An 18,336-nucleotide genomic window follows, 5' to 3' on the forward strand; every position below is an offset into this window, starting at 1 on the left:
CCAAAAAGAGCTCAAGTCATACTTCACAATCAGGTCTTTATGTACTTTATTTCAAGTACAAGAGTGTTGACACAAGCAGCAACCGACGCGCGTTTCGCCCGCAGGGCTTATTCAAGGCTAAAAAATGAAGTTTTGTTTCAAGGATTGAAGTTTATGACTATCATGTACAGTTCGATGTATTGTTGATCGGTATTCTTTAAAGATTCACTTTCCCCTGAAAGAGCAACTGTGTATCTTCATTGTTGAAGAAAATACTCGGATATGTATAGTCGCCGCTATCTGGAGTATTATGTAATCCAATAGTACATCACACCGGCCCTTCGGACCTTGATAAGTCCAAACGCCTGTAATGTGAAAGGCGTTCTCTCGGGCGCGTTCACTCTCTTCGATTTTCATTACATAATACTCCAGATAGCGGGGACTATACATATCCAAGGGCACGCCCTCGTGAGGAAGCACTGGCGCTCTAAGTGCACTTTCAGTATTACAGAAGGGGAGGCACAAGCGTCTGCAGCCCCTTCCGTAATATTAAAGTACCCTGGGGACACCCAACGCTGGCGCAAACGGCTGTTTCGCCCCCGGGGCACCTCTATAATATGACCCCTGGTGGAATCCACCAGACACTTAGTTTACTCCTTAAAAGTGAGTTCTTTCCTCACTATCAAAGTGAGCTTTGTAGTCCTTGAAGCATGTGTATTGTTTTGGTTCGGCTACAACGATGGCTTATCCCAGAGAATGACAATATATAATCTGAGATGCTGCAACTGCCCCAAAAACCAGTCTCATAACCTGGAGGCAGTCTACTCCCATCTGTCCAGTCTTTTAGTTCGCGAAAGAGAATGCTAAATTTTCTTTTTCTACCACATCAAGTAAAGCACGGAGGCTATAGTTTGGAGACTAGAACTCTGCAGAACTGAACCCTCTAGGAGCCAGAAATATCTGCTTCTTGGTACCATTGCATGTACCAAGCATAAAGCCACAAGCCCAATAATCTAGCTCTTCTATAAAGGCAGCAGCTGGAGGGCTCTTGTGATCCAGGGCCCCTTCTGCTCTCCAGCACTCGTGTTCATTACACTCTATTAACATGATTTGCCAAACCTCCCTCTCTTACACCTCAGGGTTGTTAATTCAAATCCCTCGACTTTGGTTCAAGAGCGTAGCTGGTGCTATCTGCATGGACCAGGCGAGTCTAGTAGAAACAACTGGCTTTACTTTAGTATGCTATGCTTAAATTCACATATATGTACCTTTACAATATATATTGTCAACATATGTAGATGTGGAAGTAGTAAATCTATACTTACGTATATTTTGTTCTGGGGATTTAGGTGATGATATTTTGGCACCACAATATTGTTGTACTTGATATTCTAACATACTAGGCTCTGTACATTGTTCAAGCTAGAAATGCTTAATATAAAAATAAATAAATCTGAGAGACAGCTGTGGGACCTACCAACCAAAATCAGATACAATGAGGTATCTCCGTAGCGGGACAGCAGAAGGTGTAAATTAGGATTGAGGCACACCAGCATAGGACCAGGGTTTTGAAACAGAGGTAGGCAGAGAGAAACATAAATAGCTATAGAAAGAGTTAGAAAGAGAAACTGAGATAATGGCGTGCACGTGGATCGCCTACCAGTCTCGGACGGCTCGTATTTGGCTACAAGGTCAATTGCATGCTCCTGAACGTTGTCCTTCTCTAGTTGCTCCTGCTTCAGAAAGTCCACAAACTCCAGCAGGGTCAGTTTCTTCCCATCCTTGGAGTACTCCTTGAAGATCTTTAGAACATCATCCCGCTGGGTCAGAGCGTGGTAGAACGAGACAAACTCCTCGCCCTCCAGAGTTCCGGAGCGAGATGCATCCGCCATCTGCAAGTGGTAGGACATAGAAACACACTTACCAAAAATGGCACAGAAGCACAATGATCCTTTTAGATGTACAGAGATTGCTGGTTGCCCTTCTACCTATCCGGCCAACACCAATTTGTTCACATGGGCACCTCCGGGTCCCACAAGATCCCTAACACATGCGGAGGCCCCCAGGGTTCCAAATTACAAACTTTATTTGGCAAAACACCATGAAACTTACAGGTAAAAGATACAGAAGGACACTCAAGTACAATACACAGTCAGGATGTTATACATGTATACATACTTTACATGAAAAACAACTCATCCAAACAATTGATATACAAAGTAGCATATACAATTTTCGACCATTTAACCCATGTATAGGGTATTGAGTGCAATCTAACAATACGTACATAAGGTACAAAGTGCAGTGTTGCAGTAACGTCCATTCATCGATATCAAACTGGGGTTTGAAATTGATTTAAACTGCCCCTATGTTACATAATTAAATCCTTATTTTTATGTTACCAAGGTGATTGGACACTGATGCCAAGGATGGTAGTCGGAACAGCAGCTGTTTCACATTGCGTATTCGCAATCTAGCCCCAACAGCTTCCTTTCTGAAGGGCTCAAGTGCTTATTAGTTTTATTTATCTGTCGACTAGCAATTTAACATCCAAATCCTATGAACAGCCCCTGGAGCAGATGGACTACAAGAATGGGATAGAACCTGATCATTAAACAAAAACCTCTTTTCGGTCCGCTATGCAAACAATAAGATCCATGCACCACTATATTTAAGCAACCATACTGTCCCCGGTCATCTTCCACCTCTACATGAAGCTGTTTCCTGCTCTTCTCACAGATAACAGCGAGATTCACTGCTTTGCTGATGATACACAACTCTACCTGAAAGTCTCCTCTTCTTCACACATCCAATGCCTCAAGCACTGTCTGTACGTCATCCAGACCTGGATGTTCAACCTTTATCAGAAGCTCGGCAGAGCCAAGGCAAAATTCCATTTATTTGTCAAGAACAACAGACAAGAAGCAGTACAAACCCACTCAATAGCATGCCCTTTAATGGGTTCCAACTCCAACCTTCAGTGATTGCCAAGTCACTTGGACTCACCCTGGATGCCAACCTCACCCTCAAGGAACACATTGCCACAAGAGCATATATGGCCTGGTGCCGGCTCTATTCTATGTATTTATGCATGTATCTGGTGTTTCAATCAATAGCACAGACCTCGGCAAATGGCAGTGGAGCGCTGAAAAGGGTCAAAGACAAGCAACAAGTCAATGAGTAATAAGAGGGTATCAGGGGGATGGACACTGCATTATAATGTTGTGTTCGTTAAAGAGGTGAGTCTTCAAGTCTTTTCTAAACAAGCACAGCGTTGGTCTGTCCTGGTGGATACAGGTTGTTGTTTCAGATCATGGATACGGGGATGTTGTTCTAGATCATTCTAAAGAAAGTGAAACCATTTCCTCCAGAAAGTGGCTTCATTACTGCTGTTCGGGTTGTCACACCCTCGCATCAGGTTAATGATAACACCATTATTTATGGCCTCCCAGGCTCCACACTGGCACCCTTTGAGGGCTTCGTTATCGTCACACCATCTATGTTATGTTATGTTGCAGTTTTTATAAAGCGCACAGCTGCCCCAGCAAAGGGGCATCCCAGCGCAAGCATAGCAGAAGTTGGAGAAATGCGGAAGGATAGCAAGACCTATAATGTAGGGAAAAGATACGTTTTAATGGCTTTGCGAAAAGCCATCGAGTTGCTAATACTACAGATCTGCACCGAGAGAGAGTCACAGAGTTTTGCAGCAGAGACTTTGAAGGAGCGTCCACCAGCTCGTTCTTTCCTGACCCGAGGGACAACCGCCAAGTGCTGGCCCATGGATCAAAGTGGCAAGGAGGTGTATAAGACAAAATCAAGTTTGCCAGAATACCAGGGGAAGAAAGATTCAAGATTTTATGGGCAATGCAGAGGGACTTAAACTCAATACGTTTCGCCACTGGCAGCCAATGAATTCTGTGAATGGCGTTGGTCGTAGGGCAGGTTCTTGGAAGGCCCAGTGGGGTTCTAGCAGCCGCTTTTTGAACCCGTTGTAAATGTAGAATTTTGGCCTTGTTAGCTCCCAGGTAGAGTGAATTGGCAAAGTCCAGGCTAGATAGAATGGAAGCCTGGATGATGATTAGACAGACTGTAGGATAAAAAAAAACAGCAACAACTTAAGCCCTTGCAGGAGCCCAAAGAAGGTCCCAGATACTTTTTTTGTTTGGCCTAGGAAGCTAAGGGCCAAATCAACCCAGACTTCCAGGTTTTTGACCAACTGTTGAGGGACGGGTGCACAGCCCAACATTGCAGGCCACCAGCTCTCACTCCACAGCTCAGTGTCACTCCCAACTAGCAAGATCTCAGACTTGCTAGCATTTAGCTGGAGGCAGTTGGCAGTCATCCACTCTGCAATGGCCATCAGATCACTCCTGAACTTAAATGCATCCTGTGTGGAGCCATCGGAGAGTGCAACTACTATCTGGGTATCGTCAGCATATGATACCGCTGTTAGTCCTCTACTCCTTGCCAGCGCTGCAAGAGGTTGAACACATAGATTGAATAAAGTTGGGCTCAACGCTGAGTCTTGTGGAACCCCTTGCTTGATCGTACAAGTCAGGGAGCTGAAAGGGGGGGCTGACACCTGAAAGGTTCTCTCAGCAGGAAAAGAATCAACCCCCCCCAAGGCCTGGCCCTCAATCCCAGCCTTCTCCAGACGGTGCACCAGAACATGATGTGATACAGTGTTGAACGTGGAGCTGAGATCTAAAATTATCAGCGCCGAATTAGGACCGGCATCTAAAGCCTCCCTCAGATGTTTGGTTACTCCAAAGAAAGCAGTCAGCGTGCTATGACCCGGTCGAAAGCCATTCTGAGAAGAGTCAAACGTGTTGTTATTTTCCAAAAATACTCTCAGGATGGAATTTAAGTGGGACTCTGCAATCTTGTACACCCTCGGCAGGAGAGAGATAGGGCGAAAGCCCTCAGGTTTAGCAGTGTCCAGTGTCGGTTTCTGTAATAGAGGAACCCCCATGGCTTTTTTCCAAACCCTGGGGACAACCGCCCTGGACAGGGACATATTAGTCAGCTGGCAAAGAGATGAAAGGAGCAGATGCAGAGATTTAAGGAACTGTTCAGGCTTAAAGGGGTCTGCAGGACTTGACTTCCCTGCACAGCGTACACAGCTCATCTTGTGAGCATCATCAGGGGCCTGATGGAATATAATTATAACCACATCACTTCCATTCTGATGGCACTCCATTTGCTCTCCTTGCCAGACTACACCATCTTCAAAACCAGCTGCATCATTTACAAAGCCATCATGACCAGAATTCCCATTTTTATCTTGAGAACAAGCTCACCATCTCTGGTGGTGCTTGGCCCACTCACAGCCAGGACATCATCAGACTGCAGACTAACAGGTGCATAAAAGAAACAAAAAAGAGGGCAGCAGGACTTTTTAATCTATGAAACCAGGATCTGGAATAATATCCCTGTATCCATCAGGTCTGCTCCAAGGCTGATCCAATTTAGAATCAGAGATGTAACACAACTACCCACTCCTCTGCAGAACCACCTGGAATAAATTCAGGAAGGACCATCAGAATGCCCCATGCCTCTCTGTCCCCACAACCCAGCATGCTTATGGAGCTTACAGGACCACTGCTCCACAGCCCTACCAATCACGACCTACGCTGCTCACCCTTCCACGTAATCACAGACTGAAGCTTGCCACTCAATGAAGAAGCACTTTGAATTATAAAACAGCCAGGTCAGGTGAGTGATGACCCTCCCTGGGGAACTCACCTGCTCATATACCAATAAATGCACAGGCCTCTTATCAGACTCAGTGATCTAGGTGGTTGAAAAAGTGTTCCCAAGCCAAATGGGTGCCCAGAGCCTGCCTTTGTGTAGCATCCTTCTCGTTTGCTTGCTCCCATTATCGAGAAACCTTAAGAGTTCACACATTGTCCCTGCATGTGTCCCTGCGGCCCACCCCCCAATTGCCCCCAAAGATCAGATCCCTGTCTACCATTGGTCCACATCAAGCCCAGGCTTCCGTCTGAAAAAAACCCATTGATCCCTAAACCATGGGGTACTTGAGGCCACAAAAATAAATGGGTTTCGAACTATCAACCACCAGGTTTCCCTGACACTTACCTCTCGACTGTGAAGACTGAGGCACTTGGTTGATGCTTGAATCTTTTTTTCTTTCCCTGCATGATGCATCATTTGTACTATCTATTTCTTTTACGGTTACCAATAATTGTGAACAATTTGGAGCACAAAGTTTTGATGGGAGGAACAATACCCTCCCTGTTCTTAATTCCGAACAGCGCAGCGTCTACAATTAGTTTAGTGACTGTGATCAGCATGCTTAGTGTAACCTGAGTGCCCAGTATTCAAACTCTGTATAGTTGTTTTGTGTACTGTTACTTAATCTGCATGATTGTCAATGTTTGGTTACAAAGCTACCCAAGAGAGTAAATGTAAACGAAGAGAGGGAGGCCAACTTTCTGTCAAAGACCACATACTTCTTGCCCTGGTTTCTATGGAATACTTCCATTACCCCCTTTCCCCTGCAGCTACAAGGCCCTTAGAGAAATACCTGGGATTTTTGCTGAATATATAGTATTAGCGGTTGATGCAGAATACAGGAGTTAATGCTGAAATTATTGAACTGCAGACATACTCCAGACTATTGTATCAACGGTTAACACTTAAAAACACGTTCTTTGCAGATATTCTGGGGTATTACCTCAGGAGTAATTGCTTATATAGTAGTATTTAAGATATATTGAGAAGTTACACTTGATATACTGGAATTTTGGTCTTAAGTGAGAAACGGCATCTAGAATTCTTACATGCAGAAAAAGTAGTAACTAACAAAATCACATACACATGTATTATAGGTTTGTACAGATACTGTGAAACTGATCTGGAATTTATTCCATGGATCCTGTGACACTGAGCTGTGTAATTTGTAGGCTAATTCACTGAGAACTGACCAGCAAAGACCGTAGGGTACATGATCGCTCGTTCTAGTTCATGCCAGTGAGTCTTTTGTCTCAAGCAAAGTGTTCCTTGTCATGCACCACTGTACCAGCCTGACAGCCACTGAGCAAGGGAGTGCCACTGCCTAAGGGACTTCACAACCTCTTCTCTTCACTCCAGCTAATGTTTGGTAGCCCTCAAAACTTGAAAATCTATTGTGTAGAACTGGCTGGGACTGCAAGGGGCTGCTTGGATCACCAGAAGTTGATGCTTGTCAATAGAAAAAGATACGAGACTCCAATAAAGTCAGAATTCAATTGAGAATGGCCCCAAAGTGTAATACTGGCACTTAGTGAGTCAGAGTTCAAACAGCTGAAGATAAATGTGGGTGCATTTCTTTACCTGCTTAGAAGGCCCTATCTTCTAACACAAATGTTAGAGTACATGCGCAATAAAATATACATAAAGAGAATTGTGACAGTCTGTAGTCTTGTTATTGTTTAAGCCTCCCTACCACAGAAGGAAATCGCATGCACCTGGAAGAGTCGATAGGCGTGCTCCTCATTCATGTCCACATTCATCATCTTCAGAAGTTGTCGAGCCTCTTTGAAGTTTATTCGCCCATCCTTGTTCTTATCGCCTTTCTTGAACCAGTCCCAGATCCACCTGGAGCAGCTGTTAAGGATAACTATTGCTACAAGACATGAATGGGGCTTCTAATACTGCTGCTCACTGAATAAATGCCTACTGGTCCTATGTGGTTACTTGGGAAAGAATGACATTGGCTTCTTAGCTGCATTTTGGATCAGTATGAAGATATATACAAAGTTATCAGACTAAATTAAACTTTCAGGCTAATCGAAAGTGCCCATCCTTTGGAAATAACTGGCGGTCTCTATATTGGCTGGGGTATTCTACTGAGAGATCCTGATCTAAGGTGTTTCATTAAAAGAAATTCTAGAAGTTACTTTTTGCCTAAAAACATTAAATTAAAAATGTAATAATATTGTTTAGCTATGCAAATTACTTCTATATTAGTATGTAATACAATGGGTGATTTGTTATTAGTACTATGATTTTTTTATTTTTACTGCATTAAAAATGTTTTCTCTTCACATGAAACAGATCCTTTCAGTCAAACAGTTTTTTAAGCAAATGTGTTATCCTAACAATGTTTTCTACCAAAAGGCATATTATTGTATAGCCTGCCAGTAAAAGATGACACTCACCACCTCCCATTATGTAATGAATGGTCCACAGCACATGAAATGGTGTGGCCACCTCTGTGAATTAGCTAACACCTATCTAAGTAATTTCAGCTCAGGACATTCTGCTATTTTTAGATGGACATGGTTGATGGAGCATACAGTATACATTCCTCTGAAATAACTTCTAGACTCATTATGTATTTAGTATATGCTTATTGTATAAATATAACAAGATGTCTAGCGTGAGTTTTTAGCATGCTGTGAGTATAATTATTTGTTATGCCATAGGGAAATATTTACCTTACAAGTCTCACAAGTCCTAGGCTGTGAAACATTGTTTTTCCATTTTCTATGGGTCTCCTACTCATTTATTTGTAACGGGAATGGGGTCCATATGCAGTGATGCTGACAATGCAGGTATTAAGTGGAGATGGAATCCAGCCATAAACAGGGCCGGACTGGGAACCAAAATCAGCCCTGGCAAACTGCTTGGCCGACCCCCCTTGGGGTGATGGGGGTGCTGCCGAGCTGTTTGCTAGGTCCAGTTTCGGACGATTTTGTTGCAGGGGGCAGATATTGCAGATGCCTGGTAACAAAAGTGGCCCACCGGGGGCCAAAACCGGCCCCCACCCTGGAGGCCCGCCGGGGAAATGCCTGGTGCAAGCTACGGCTAGTCCGGCCCTGGCCGTAAAGGCCCCCCTCAGCTCATTGCATTGGATAATCCCACCCCAAGGATACTGATCCATCATCTCCTTCCTGTCCATGTTTTCAACAGCCTTGATCAGGGTGCGGAGACCATTGACCCAGAGCTCTGCTTCCTCTGCAGTGTTCGTCACCAGGTCAAGGTTGCCTTTCCGGCCTCGGAAGACGATGGTGAAGCATCGTTCAGGGGGGAAATTTTCAGCCAAGCTCTGCAGGACCTCGGACTGGTGACCCTCACGGACAGCTTCAATGTCACTGATGGAAACTGTTGCAGGAGAGAGTGAAAAGAAAAGAACCCATTATGTTACAATGACAAACGATGAGAATACATTGCATAGCCACTCTAGAACCCTAAGGACACTTACCTAGGGCTCAACTCAGCCCACCTTTAGATTCCACTCGAATGTTTCTGTCTCAAACAATAGAATCACATTGACTGGGAGGGCAGAGGGAACAAGAATGTGACGCAACCATGGTGCCATGCAAGAGATATTCTTCAAGCCTACTTGCTGGATGCAGAATTAGTAATCCGGCAATGCACAGATACAGTTATATGAGCTTCCGAAAACGACCACAAGGACCATGCCTGCTGTGACAGTATAAATTATGCTTAGTTTGCAGCAGACACATTGTTTACTCCTCTGCATAAGTTATGATTTACAGTATAGTTAAACAGTAGAGTATTGCAGGTTGAGCAATGTTTTTGCATACTGAATAATGTGAAAGATGAGTTATGTAGAACCCCTCATCCAGCTGTGGTCCAATATTATGAACTCCATCGGTCACCTACCACCAAATCCCTAGGCTTTCTCATTCACCTCTCTTTAGACAAAGTACCAAATCAAGAAAAAATACCAACAAAAAAAACAGCATTGTTCAATAACTGCAAAAACAATACTTTCCTCAATTCTGTGAACCTGCAGTCCATAGTCCTGCCCCTTGCCTTGTTGTAAATATACAGAGATGACAGGCTACTCACAGGTCTCCTGAGTCCTCAAAGACTTTCCATATTATGGGAAAAGACTCTAGTATCCCATGAGTTGGAGAAGGCAAGGACTTGCATGTCTTTTTCTGTAGTAAAATAGCCAAAGGCGTAGCTTTAACTGCAAATCGAGGGATGAATTATCTGCAGTAGACAACCATGTCACAGAAAAATCATAACACTTTTCTAGTTTTCGGATACTTCTCCAAATAAATATTCTAGACATCTTACTTGGATGACAGTAAGGATACCCTTCTTTACATTAACAAGAAGTCCTGGCTTTGTAAGTGAAAAAACCCCTTATCGATGTAATCTAGATATTAATCTTTAGTCTGAATTGAAAGTGATATCATCTAGGCACATTTATTTTCTTTGTGGTGCTAATATGGCCCATAAGTCTTTCAGAGGTTCCAGTGCCCCACACAACACAAATTAGATTGCTGTAAATTGGTAAAGGCCAGTAGGGGCGGAGAAGACCATTTCCCCCTTCCACCCTGGGCATTGGTTGAGTATCGAACTTGAAAACGACACAAAAAAATCAGTATAAAAATGGATTCGACCACCTGGCTTGGAAACTAAAATTATTGTTGAGTTCCATGATCTTCTAGTTGGTTCAATAATCCCAGGACTAGCATATTCTGCCTTTTTCTTGAACAACTTTTCTTTGAACTGAAGTTCAAAGAAAAGTTGTTTCTTACAACTTTCTGGGATTCTGTTAAAACAAGGTTTTTCATTTCATTTGTCAAGTCTGACAGTTTTGAAAACAAATTAAGACAAGCCTCTAGCAGATGTTGAATGTCTTTTTGCTGTTCAGAGAAGATTTAATTCTTTATGTTTGGATATTCAATATCAAGCAAAACAGAATCAGACACCATCAGAGAGGTAATATTAGGATCATCGTTCCATTTTTTTAATTGAGTTTACATTATACGTTTGTTCAACTTATTTCTTTTTAAATAAGGCCATCCTGTATGTTGTGTGACCTAGTCTTTTCACAGTGGTGTAATTGCCATTCCACTTAGCCAGGAGTTTATTATCAGTCAGCTACCAGTAGAAGAGCAATGTCTCCTGGTTGGACCGCTCCGTCTTCCTCATTAATCATGCAGTCCTATTTGTCTACCCAGAGCTTATTCAATGTGAACATGAACTGTTTCCCTATAAGTGCCCATATGCACTTTGTTAGACCTGTCAGCCCTTTGGGGGGTCCCTCCTTTTATTTATTTATTTTTTGTCCCTTTTTTGCCCCTCAATCCTTTCATTTTTATGTCCACTGGGAATTTTAGGTGTTGACCTGGGGGTTAGGTACTCATTGACCCCATGGTTCCTCATAGGCCTAGAAATCCCTCCTTTTTCTGAGGGAAAGCTTAGTTACCCAAAATGGTGGCCAGTAACTGCCATAACGGTTACTTCAGGAAAGGGACCCATAGGTTAACATAGGGAATCTAGAACCTTCTGGCCTGTTCTGGACACTTGAGGCTAGGGGTATAAAAGGCCAACTGTAGGGCAGCCATTTTGTCATTAAGAGAGGGTCAGCTAGAGTACAGGCTGTGGCGCTAGTTGGGGGTAGGACATTCAGAGGGCGGACTGCTTTTTAAGGGTTGCCCCCTCATGGTATCTCCGCCTCCTTTCCCTGCAGACCTGACCCAGTTAGACTGTGTTTCTAATGATCCTGGACAGGAAGTCTACTCAGGTTAAACAGGGTTAAACCCTAAGCTGGGGTGAGCTTGAGAGACTTATCAAGGAGTGAAGGGGTGTGAAAGTCGCCCCCTCCTCCCCCCCCGTCCAGTACTGGAGACTAAATCGAACCTTAAGAAACACTGGAAGGTTGGTGTTAAGACAGAGGGAGCTAGTTATTTCCTTCCCCCCCTGGTGCTTCGTGCCAACCTGGCCCCTGCGCTGGGCTCACCAAGTCTTCCCCTACCTTCCTTCAGTGGCGCAGCTGGAAGATTCTTCCTCCGCTGTCGGTAGCCTTGGTGGGGAGAGCCAAGGGCTCCTAAGGTATGCTCCCCTCGTCATTCAGCCCGTTCTGACTGGGAGTTTGAGGGCTGCCGTGGTGGCGTGGTGGAGCGGGTGACCGGCTGAGGTGGCGCGGTGCTGCGATGGACCGGTGAGGAGATCGCTGTCTCCCAGAGGGGGCAGAGATTCAGCCTGGAAGAACCCGCGATCGCGCAGGCTCAGAGACGGACCACTGAGCACGCTGGGAGAAGGAGGAGATCCCCACCCAGCGACGCTACTCCCCGGCGCCTGCTCAGAGTCACCGTTCACCAGCGAGTCGACGAGGTTGGCTCGTCAGGGAGATCGGCGGAAACAAGAGCATCGGAGCCCTAAAGCCAGCGCGTCCTCCCTTCAAGACCGGCTTGATTGCCACGGCCTGGCTCGCGAGGGAGGCGCCACTGGGTGGAGAGAGTCCGGTAGTGTGACCGGAGCGATCCAGGTCTCTGTCAGCTTCAGGAAAATAAGTAAGCGAGGGGGGCTCTTGGCTGGAGGGAGGACGAGAGTGAAACTGGGACTACAACGGGACACCATTCTGTCTGCCAATCAAAAATTAGACTACAGGATACCCCCGGGTGATGTACTGAGACACTTCCAAGACCCCAGAAGACCAAATCCTTTGGTGCAGTGTGTCCCTAATTTGGTAAAGTTAAATTACCAGCAGCAGTACCCCAGAGTCAAGACTGTGTAATAAAGTGTGGGCTGTAACTGATTTGACACAGGATACTGTGGGCCCATGAGGAGATGGTGAGGGATCCTACGTGTCTACTGAGAGTCTAGAGCAGGCTGGGTAATTTAATTCAGTGAAGTAAAAACTTGTCTGTCTCCATTCAGATCCTTAGCTGCTTTCACTGTGACACAAGGGTCCTGTGACTGGAAATTGTACTAAGAATCTGCATCAACCGGATTAAAATGTTCTGGAGTCCTTAAGGAGTAATGTACCACTGTGTCCACCTGTAGAGAGAGTTAACCAGATCTGAGACCTTTTCTGGGATTGTAAAATCTATGTAATGTTTTCTTGATTTTTGGAATATGTCAACCAGTCTCCTGTCATTTAAAGATGAGAGAAGGGGGTTTTGTACCAACAAATGTAATGTAATGTTAAGTTCTCTTTTATTAATGCAACGAGACTGATGGTGGAGTATTTTATGTGAAAAGTGACAAAACTATCAGATGGAATAAGCGAGAGTATAAAGAAATTCTTTTATAAAAGTGAACCGTATTTTTCTACAACTGGTGTAGCGTTGTTTTTGAATGGATGGATGCTAGGTTACTGTGAGGGTGTGACGCAAGCTTAGCTCTTTTGCCTTTAGGTTTGAATGTCCTACACTGTGCCAGGCTACCCTATGTGATCTGGAGATCCCAGGTCCAACACACTTGTAGTTTAGGGACACAGTCTAGTAGGGGTTTGGTCTCACCAATTTGCTCCTCTTAATGTTGTCCAGCCATGCGTAAAAATATTCTCAGCTAACTACCAAATAAAACCTCAAAAGAGGAAAGCCTAGTGGAACTTTAAATAAGACAACAGATTGCAGGAAGCGCAAAAGGTAACATGAGATCCCAATATCTGTCTTTTTGCATGGACAGAATCAATTCCAATTAGTTTACAGACCATATTTGAGTCGTTAGTTTAGAGGTAAACGGAGTACCTTGATTAACTTTCACCGAATGCCAAGTAATTTGGATTTTCCCTGGACACTAACGAGTAGTAAGTCATGCAGAGGCGTCAGGCAGGAAAAGAGGTGGGCAGGGAGAGAGAATTGTTTAGGAGAAAGCGAACAGGCTCGAAGAGCGATCGTTAAGAAAGGTAGTCATGGTCCCAGACGAGAAAGAAAGGTGGGGGGCACAGAAGGCCGAGCACAACACGGAAGGGGCGAAGGTGAGGCCAGAGCAACAAGAAACCATATTAAACAATTGCACGCGCCTCGTGCTAAAAGTAAAACAAGCATTTGTAATGTAAATAAACAAGGAGGCATGTCTGGCGAGTGGTGTGCGATGTGCGCGAGCTGTAACGGTGCCCGCGAGCGATGCGCTTAATGAGCCATGACAAGAGAGGAAAGCCAGATGGAGCCTTGCGCGTAACTGTGCACTTAACAGCAAGCATTAGGCCACACAAAAGGCGCGTGTTGAGCTTTTTAAAGCCCCTTTACTAAAAGTCTCGTTAGACAGCACATGCGCTGGCTCAGGCGAGACCTAAAAAATGGCCTGGTGCCAGGTAGCTCTCTTCTAGTCCCATTGTTTTTCCTCAAAACAACTCCAGAACTGTTGTTCAAACCCTCATAATGTTGCATCTGGATGCTAGTAATGCCCTATTCCATCGCCTCCTAGAATTCACACCGTAAGTCCTTGGGTACTTCCTACATGCTGCAGCACAACTCATCCAGGGATTAAAGGAACCCCCAATCATGATGAAACTTCATTGGCTTCCCTATCCCGCCCACACCATCTTCAAAACCAGCCACATCATTTACAAAGCCATCACAACTAGCTGCCTGCTTATCTGACAGACAATCTCACTATCTATGGTGGTTCTTGGTGCATTCACAGCCAGGACACCATCAGACTGCAGACAAAGAAGTGTAAAAACAAAAAACGACAGCAGGGCTTTTCCATATATGCACCCAGGGTCTAGAATAGCATCCCCATATCCATCAGAATTACCCCAAAGCTGCTCCAATTTGGAAAAGCGTTGAAGACTCGCCTCTTTAAAGAACACTACATCACAATGCATTAGTACTAAACAGCTCAGCTTCTTCTCTTACTCCTCATTGACGTTATGCTTGTCAGTTGCTTCCATCAGCCACCTCCTAAAATGAAAGTGCAACACGCACAACCAAACTGCACATCATAGGCAATTACGAAGGGGCAGGTACCAAACCGTGGGTGCAAATTGCACAGTGACATTTGGCAATGCAACCTGTGAATTGATAGATCTCATCACAAAATACACATTCACCAGGGTGTCACAGAATGACCTACTTAATGGATATTAATTAGGCAGACTGCTATTGGTGACCCCAAGTGATTGCACAGGGATGGCAACATGCAAGGAAAAAGGACAACACCATCCAGACTTTCGCATTCCCAAACAAGCATTGCGTGTTCCTTAAAGCTCCCTTCCTAGGCTGGGCCCTTGGCCACTGGTTATCATGGGAGCTTGCAACATAGGCTGCACATCTTATCAATAGCTGTAAAGAGAGCGCTCTGCGTAGGCTGTGCATCTTACCACTGGCTGTGGGAGGGATTCATTCACAGTGTAGGCTTTCCTGTCGGCAGCCGCGGCTGGTAGTGGGAGAACCTGCCGGGCGGTGACGTGGGGAGGGAGAGGGGCAGGGTGGGGGGTAGTAATGTATGGATTACGGAGCTTTATAGGAAAGTAAACATATAAATAAATAAAAACGAATTTCGTTGCACGCACCACATCGCATTGCACTTATCAATTCATCAATCCATCCATCATTTCACTCATCCATCCACCCACTCAATTATCATCCACCTTTTCACTCATCCATCCACCCTTTTACCAATCCAGCTACCCTTCTACCCATACATCCAGCTATTTACCTTTTCTCTCTTCCATCCTTCCACTCTCTCATCAATCCATCCATCCGCTCTCATTATCCATCTATTCAATCTTTCATTCATTCATTCACCCTTTCACTAATTCATCCAGCCATCCTCCAATCCCTTCATTTACTCACTTGCCAACCTTTTCATAATCATTTTGAGCTGAGCCTTTTTGAGAAGAGGCCCATCAAGAACTTCACCCTCGCTGCAGGAGCCATTCCAGGACTCGGACAGAAGCCACCCAGGGCAGAGACAGGATCAAGCACGGGGGAGGGGGGACAGGAGCCATCACAGGATCCACCAGGGTGGGCATGCAGTATTCCAGGATCATTTTGGTCTCTTCCAGGGTGGGGTAGGGCTCTTCACCCCCTCCTGGACAAGACAAGGAGAAGACAGGCTCTCTTTCCAAAATGTTAGTTTTGCCACCCCCCACTGTGATGTACAGTACTTAAAGGAGATACTCCAAGAGAACGGATTTAACTGATTGTCATCCATACTTTGTTAATCAGTGTGGGTGCGATTGTGCCATTTCTATATTTTATTACATTATAGACTGCACGTTTTTTGAACCGAGGTTTGTTTATAATTTAGTGCTTCATTGTAATCAGGGTTCTAGGATGTTTGGGGCCCTGAGCAGAAAGGGAATGTGTGAGACCACTCTAAATTGCAGAGACATGATGGATTCAGGGCTGTTTGCATCAGGGCTGTTTGCATCTGAATAGATGCCCCCTGCTCCTGAAGCTGCAGTCCCTCATTCTCTGTCACCTTCAAGCACCTCTTAACAGCTCATCCAGGGCTAAAGGTGTGAGGGTTGCCATCCTGCTGTGCCTCTCCAATGCTGCTGGGTATCTGAGCTTTGGTACAGCATCGGAGTCTGTTACACCCGACCTCAACAGCATCGGAGTCAAGAAGGGAGGTGGGTGGAAGATGTGCCGGCTTTATAGAGGTGCGACCGGTGCCCGGTTAAAATTATGGACAAATGGCGTCTGTTAAAAAAACCTTCACGGACAACAGACAGACGGACGTAATTACGGACAGTCCGTGAAATTTACGGACGGTTGGTCACCCTACTCTTAACTCAGAAACATTTCACCTAATTTTACAAATCATAAAGGCGTGTCCTTGAACCAACTCTGAGGCCTTCATTGGCGATGTGTACATCCCAGGCCACCTATCTCGCTAGGCCAGCCAAGCATGAAGCTTGCCATTTGAAATGTATGAGCAAGGGGTCAAAGGGCATCGGAATTAACAAGGGATTCAGAGAAAAAGACTCCCTCGTGACCTTCTCAGCGTGCCAGCAAAGTTCTCTAGTAGTGTTGGCTCTCTTTCTGACGCATGCGCTTGTGCACACACATACACGTTCACTCACATGTACATAGTTTCATATTCACGTACAAACACGCGCACTCGTTTACATTCACGCGCTTTTATTCAGTTTAATTTACATATTAGATTTCATTCACACACAAACACTCACAGTTTCATTCACACGGTTTCATCCGGACGCACACACCTAGTTTTATCCACACACAAAGTCTGCGTTATATAAAATTGCAAATACATAAATAATTAAATAAATAGCCCTGCTGTTTTATTTGTATAGATTTACTTACTCCCTGAAAATAAAAACATTTCCCCAAAATAGGTGACACAGTAAATTAAATAATTTATTTCGTCAGGGTCGGTTCTGGGATTTGCGAGGCCCTGGGCCAAAAGGGAATGTGCGAGGCCCCTCTAATTTACACAAGTTACCACTTGCAAGGACACAATTCAGAGACACTGCCTGTGGCCCATTAGTCCAGCATTTTAGCGCCCCCACAGTTTAACTTTCAGGTTACAATTTCACACCTTCAACCCGATAGGTGTGAGAATTGCTTGTGGGCTAAAAGTTAAACCTGTGGGGGCGCTAAAATGCTGGACAATGGGCCTCCCGCAGTGCCTCTGAATGGTCTTCTTGCAATTGGGACAAGAGAAAGCATCTCCCTTCCCTAGGCCTTCAGACACCATCCCTGAGAGGCCCGGGAAGGGTGCCCCTCCTATGAAGCCAAATTGCAAGGAGACCCATTTCTTTTAGTGTTTGGAAAGGGAAACAACAGGACATGCATCAGTGCGGGGCCCCATGCTGGTCAGCTGAGTGCGAGGCCCTGGGCAGCTCCCATGCCTAGCGCCAGCCCTCCATTTCGTCACTGATCATATCATCATTTACTTCATGAATGAAATCACTGATGACATCACCAGTGGAATCTGGTATTCACTATCCTCGCCCACCATATGCCCCCCAACCGCTACCCTCACAATTAAGGACTAACTGAGTTACCCAGTTACTCATACTTCACTCACCTACCCACACACCGCTATCTCATTTGTTGATCCGCACACTCACTGCTTCATACACTTACCTCTCTAACATCCATGCACAATTGAATCTTTCACTCATTCATTCATTCATTCACTCATTCGCCCTCCGGCTCGCGCAGTCAATCGCCCTCACATATGCACACAAGTCAAATACTCAACCAGCCCACTAACTGACATTCTTTCAATCACTCACAAAGGCCTATGGTCATCTGCCAACTCGCACATCTATTCATTCTTACACTCATGCAAACAGTGAACCGCCTACACAATCACTCTCTTACACTATTAAATGCTCACTACATCTTCCCTTTAGGTATTAGTCCTGGACTGTGACTCCTGCTATGTACCATGGGGTAGAGACTACTGCAAACAGTGGGGGATCTGTGGATCTTTATTGTAGAGTAGAGGAACTGGAAAATATAGTTAAAGGTAGTGACCCAAAATGTCATTAGTGACAACAATGACTATGTCATACCTTGTGCCATTAGTGATGTTTGCTGTGACATCATAGGTGAGGCCATGAGGAGTGCACTGAGGTTGTGTGTCTGATCTTAGCTGGTAGATATAGGATCTTTTGGGGTTTTGTGCCATAACCTCAATACGCGTTCATGACAT

At 44.9% G+C, this 18,336-nt stretch overlaps 1 protein-coding gene across 1 annotated transcript in view; it reads right to left on the bottom strand.

The window, feature by feature from the left end:
• The window catches only part of PLCD4 (phospholipase C delta 4), a 380,183-nt gene that overhangs the window by 179,504 nt on the left and 182,343 nt on the right, over positions 1-18,336 (bottom strand). The window contains exons 5-7 of the mRNA XM_086954454.1: positions 8,859-9,087; positions 7,449-7,578; positions 1,640-1,871 (exon numbers count right to left, since the gene is read on the bottom strand). Coding sequence (XP_086810580.1) covers positions 1,640-1,871; positions 7,449-7,578; positions 8,859-9,087 — 591 coding nt within the window. The remainder of the gene's footprint in view (positions 1-1,639; positions 1,872-7,448; positions 7,579-8,858; positions 9,088-18,336) is intronic.

This window comes from Lissotriton vulgaris, chromosome 2_1 (genome assembly GCF_964263255.1).
Source record: "Lissotriton vulgaris chromosome 2_1, aLisVul1.2, whole genome shotgun sequence".
NCBI classification, from domain to species: domain Eukaryota; kingdom Metazoa; phylum Chordata; class Amphibia; order Caudata; family Salamandridae; genus Lissotriton; species Lissotriton vulgaris.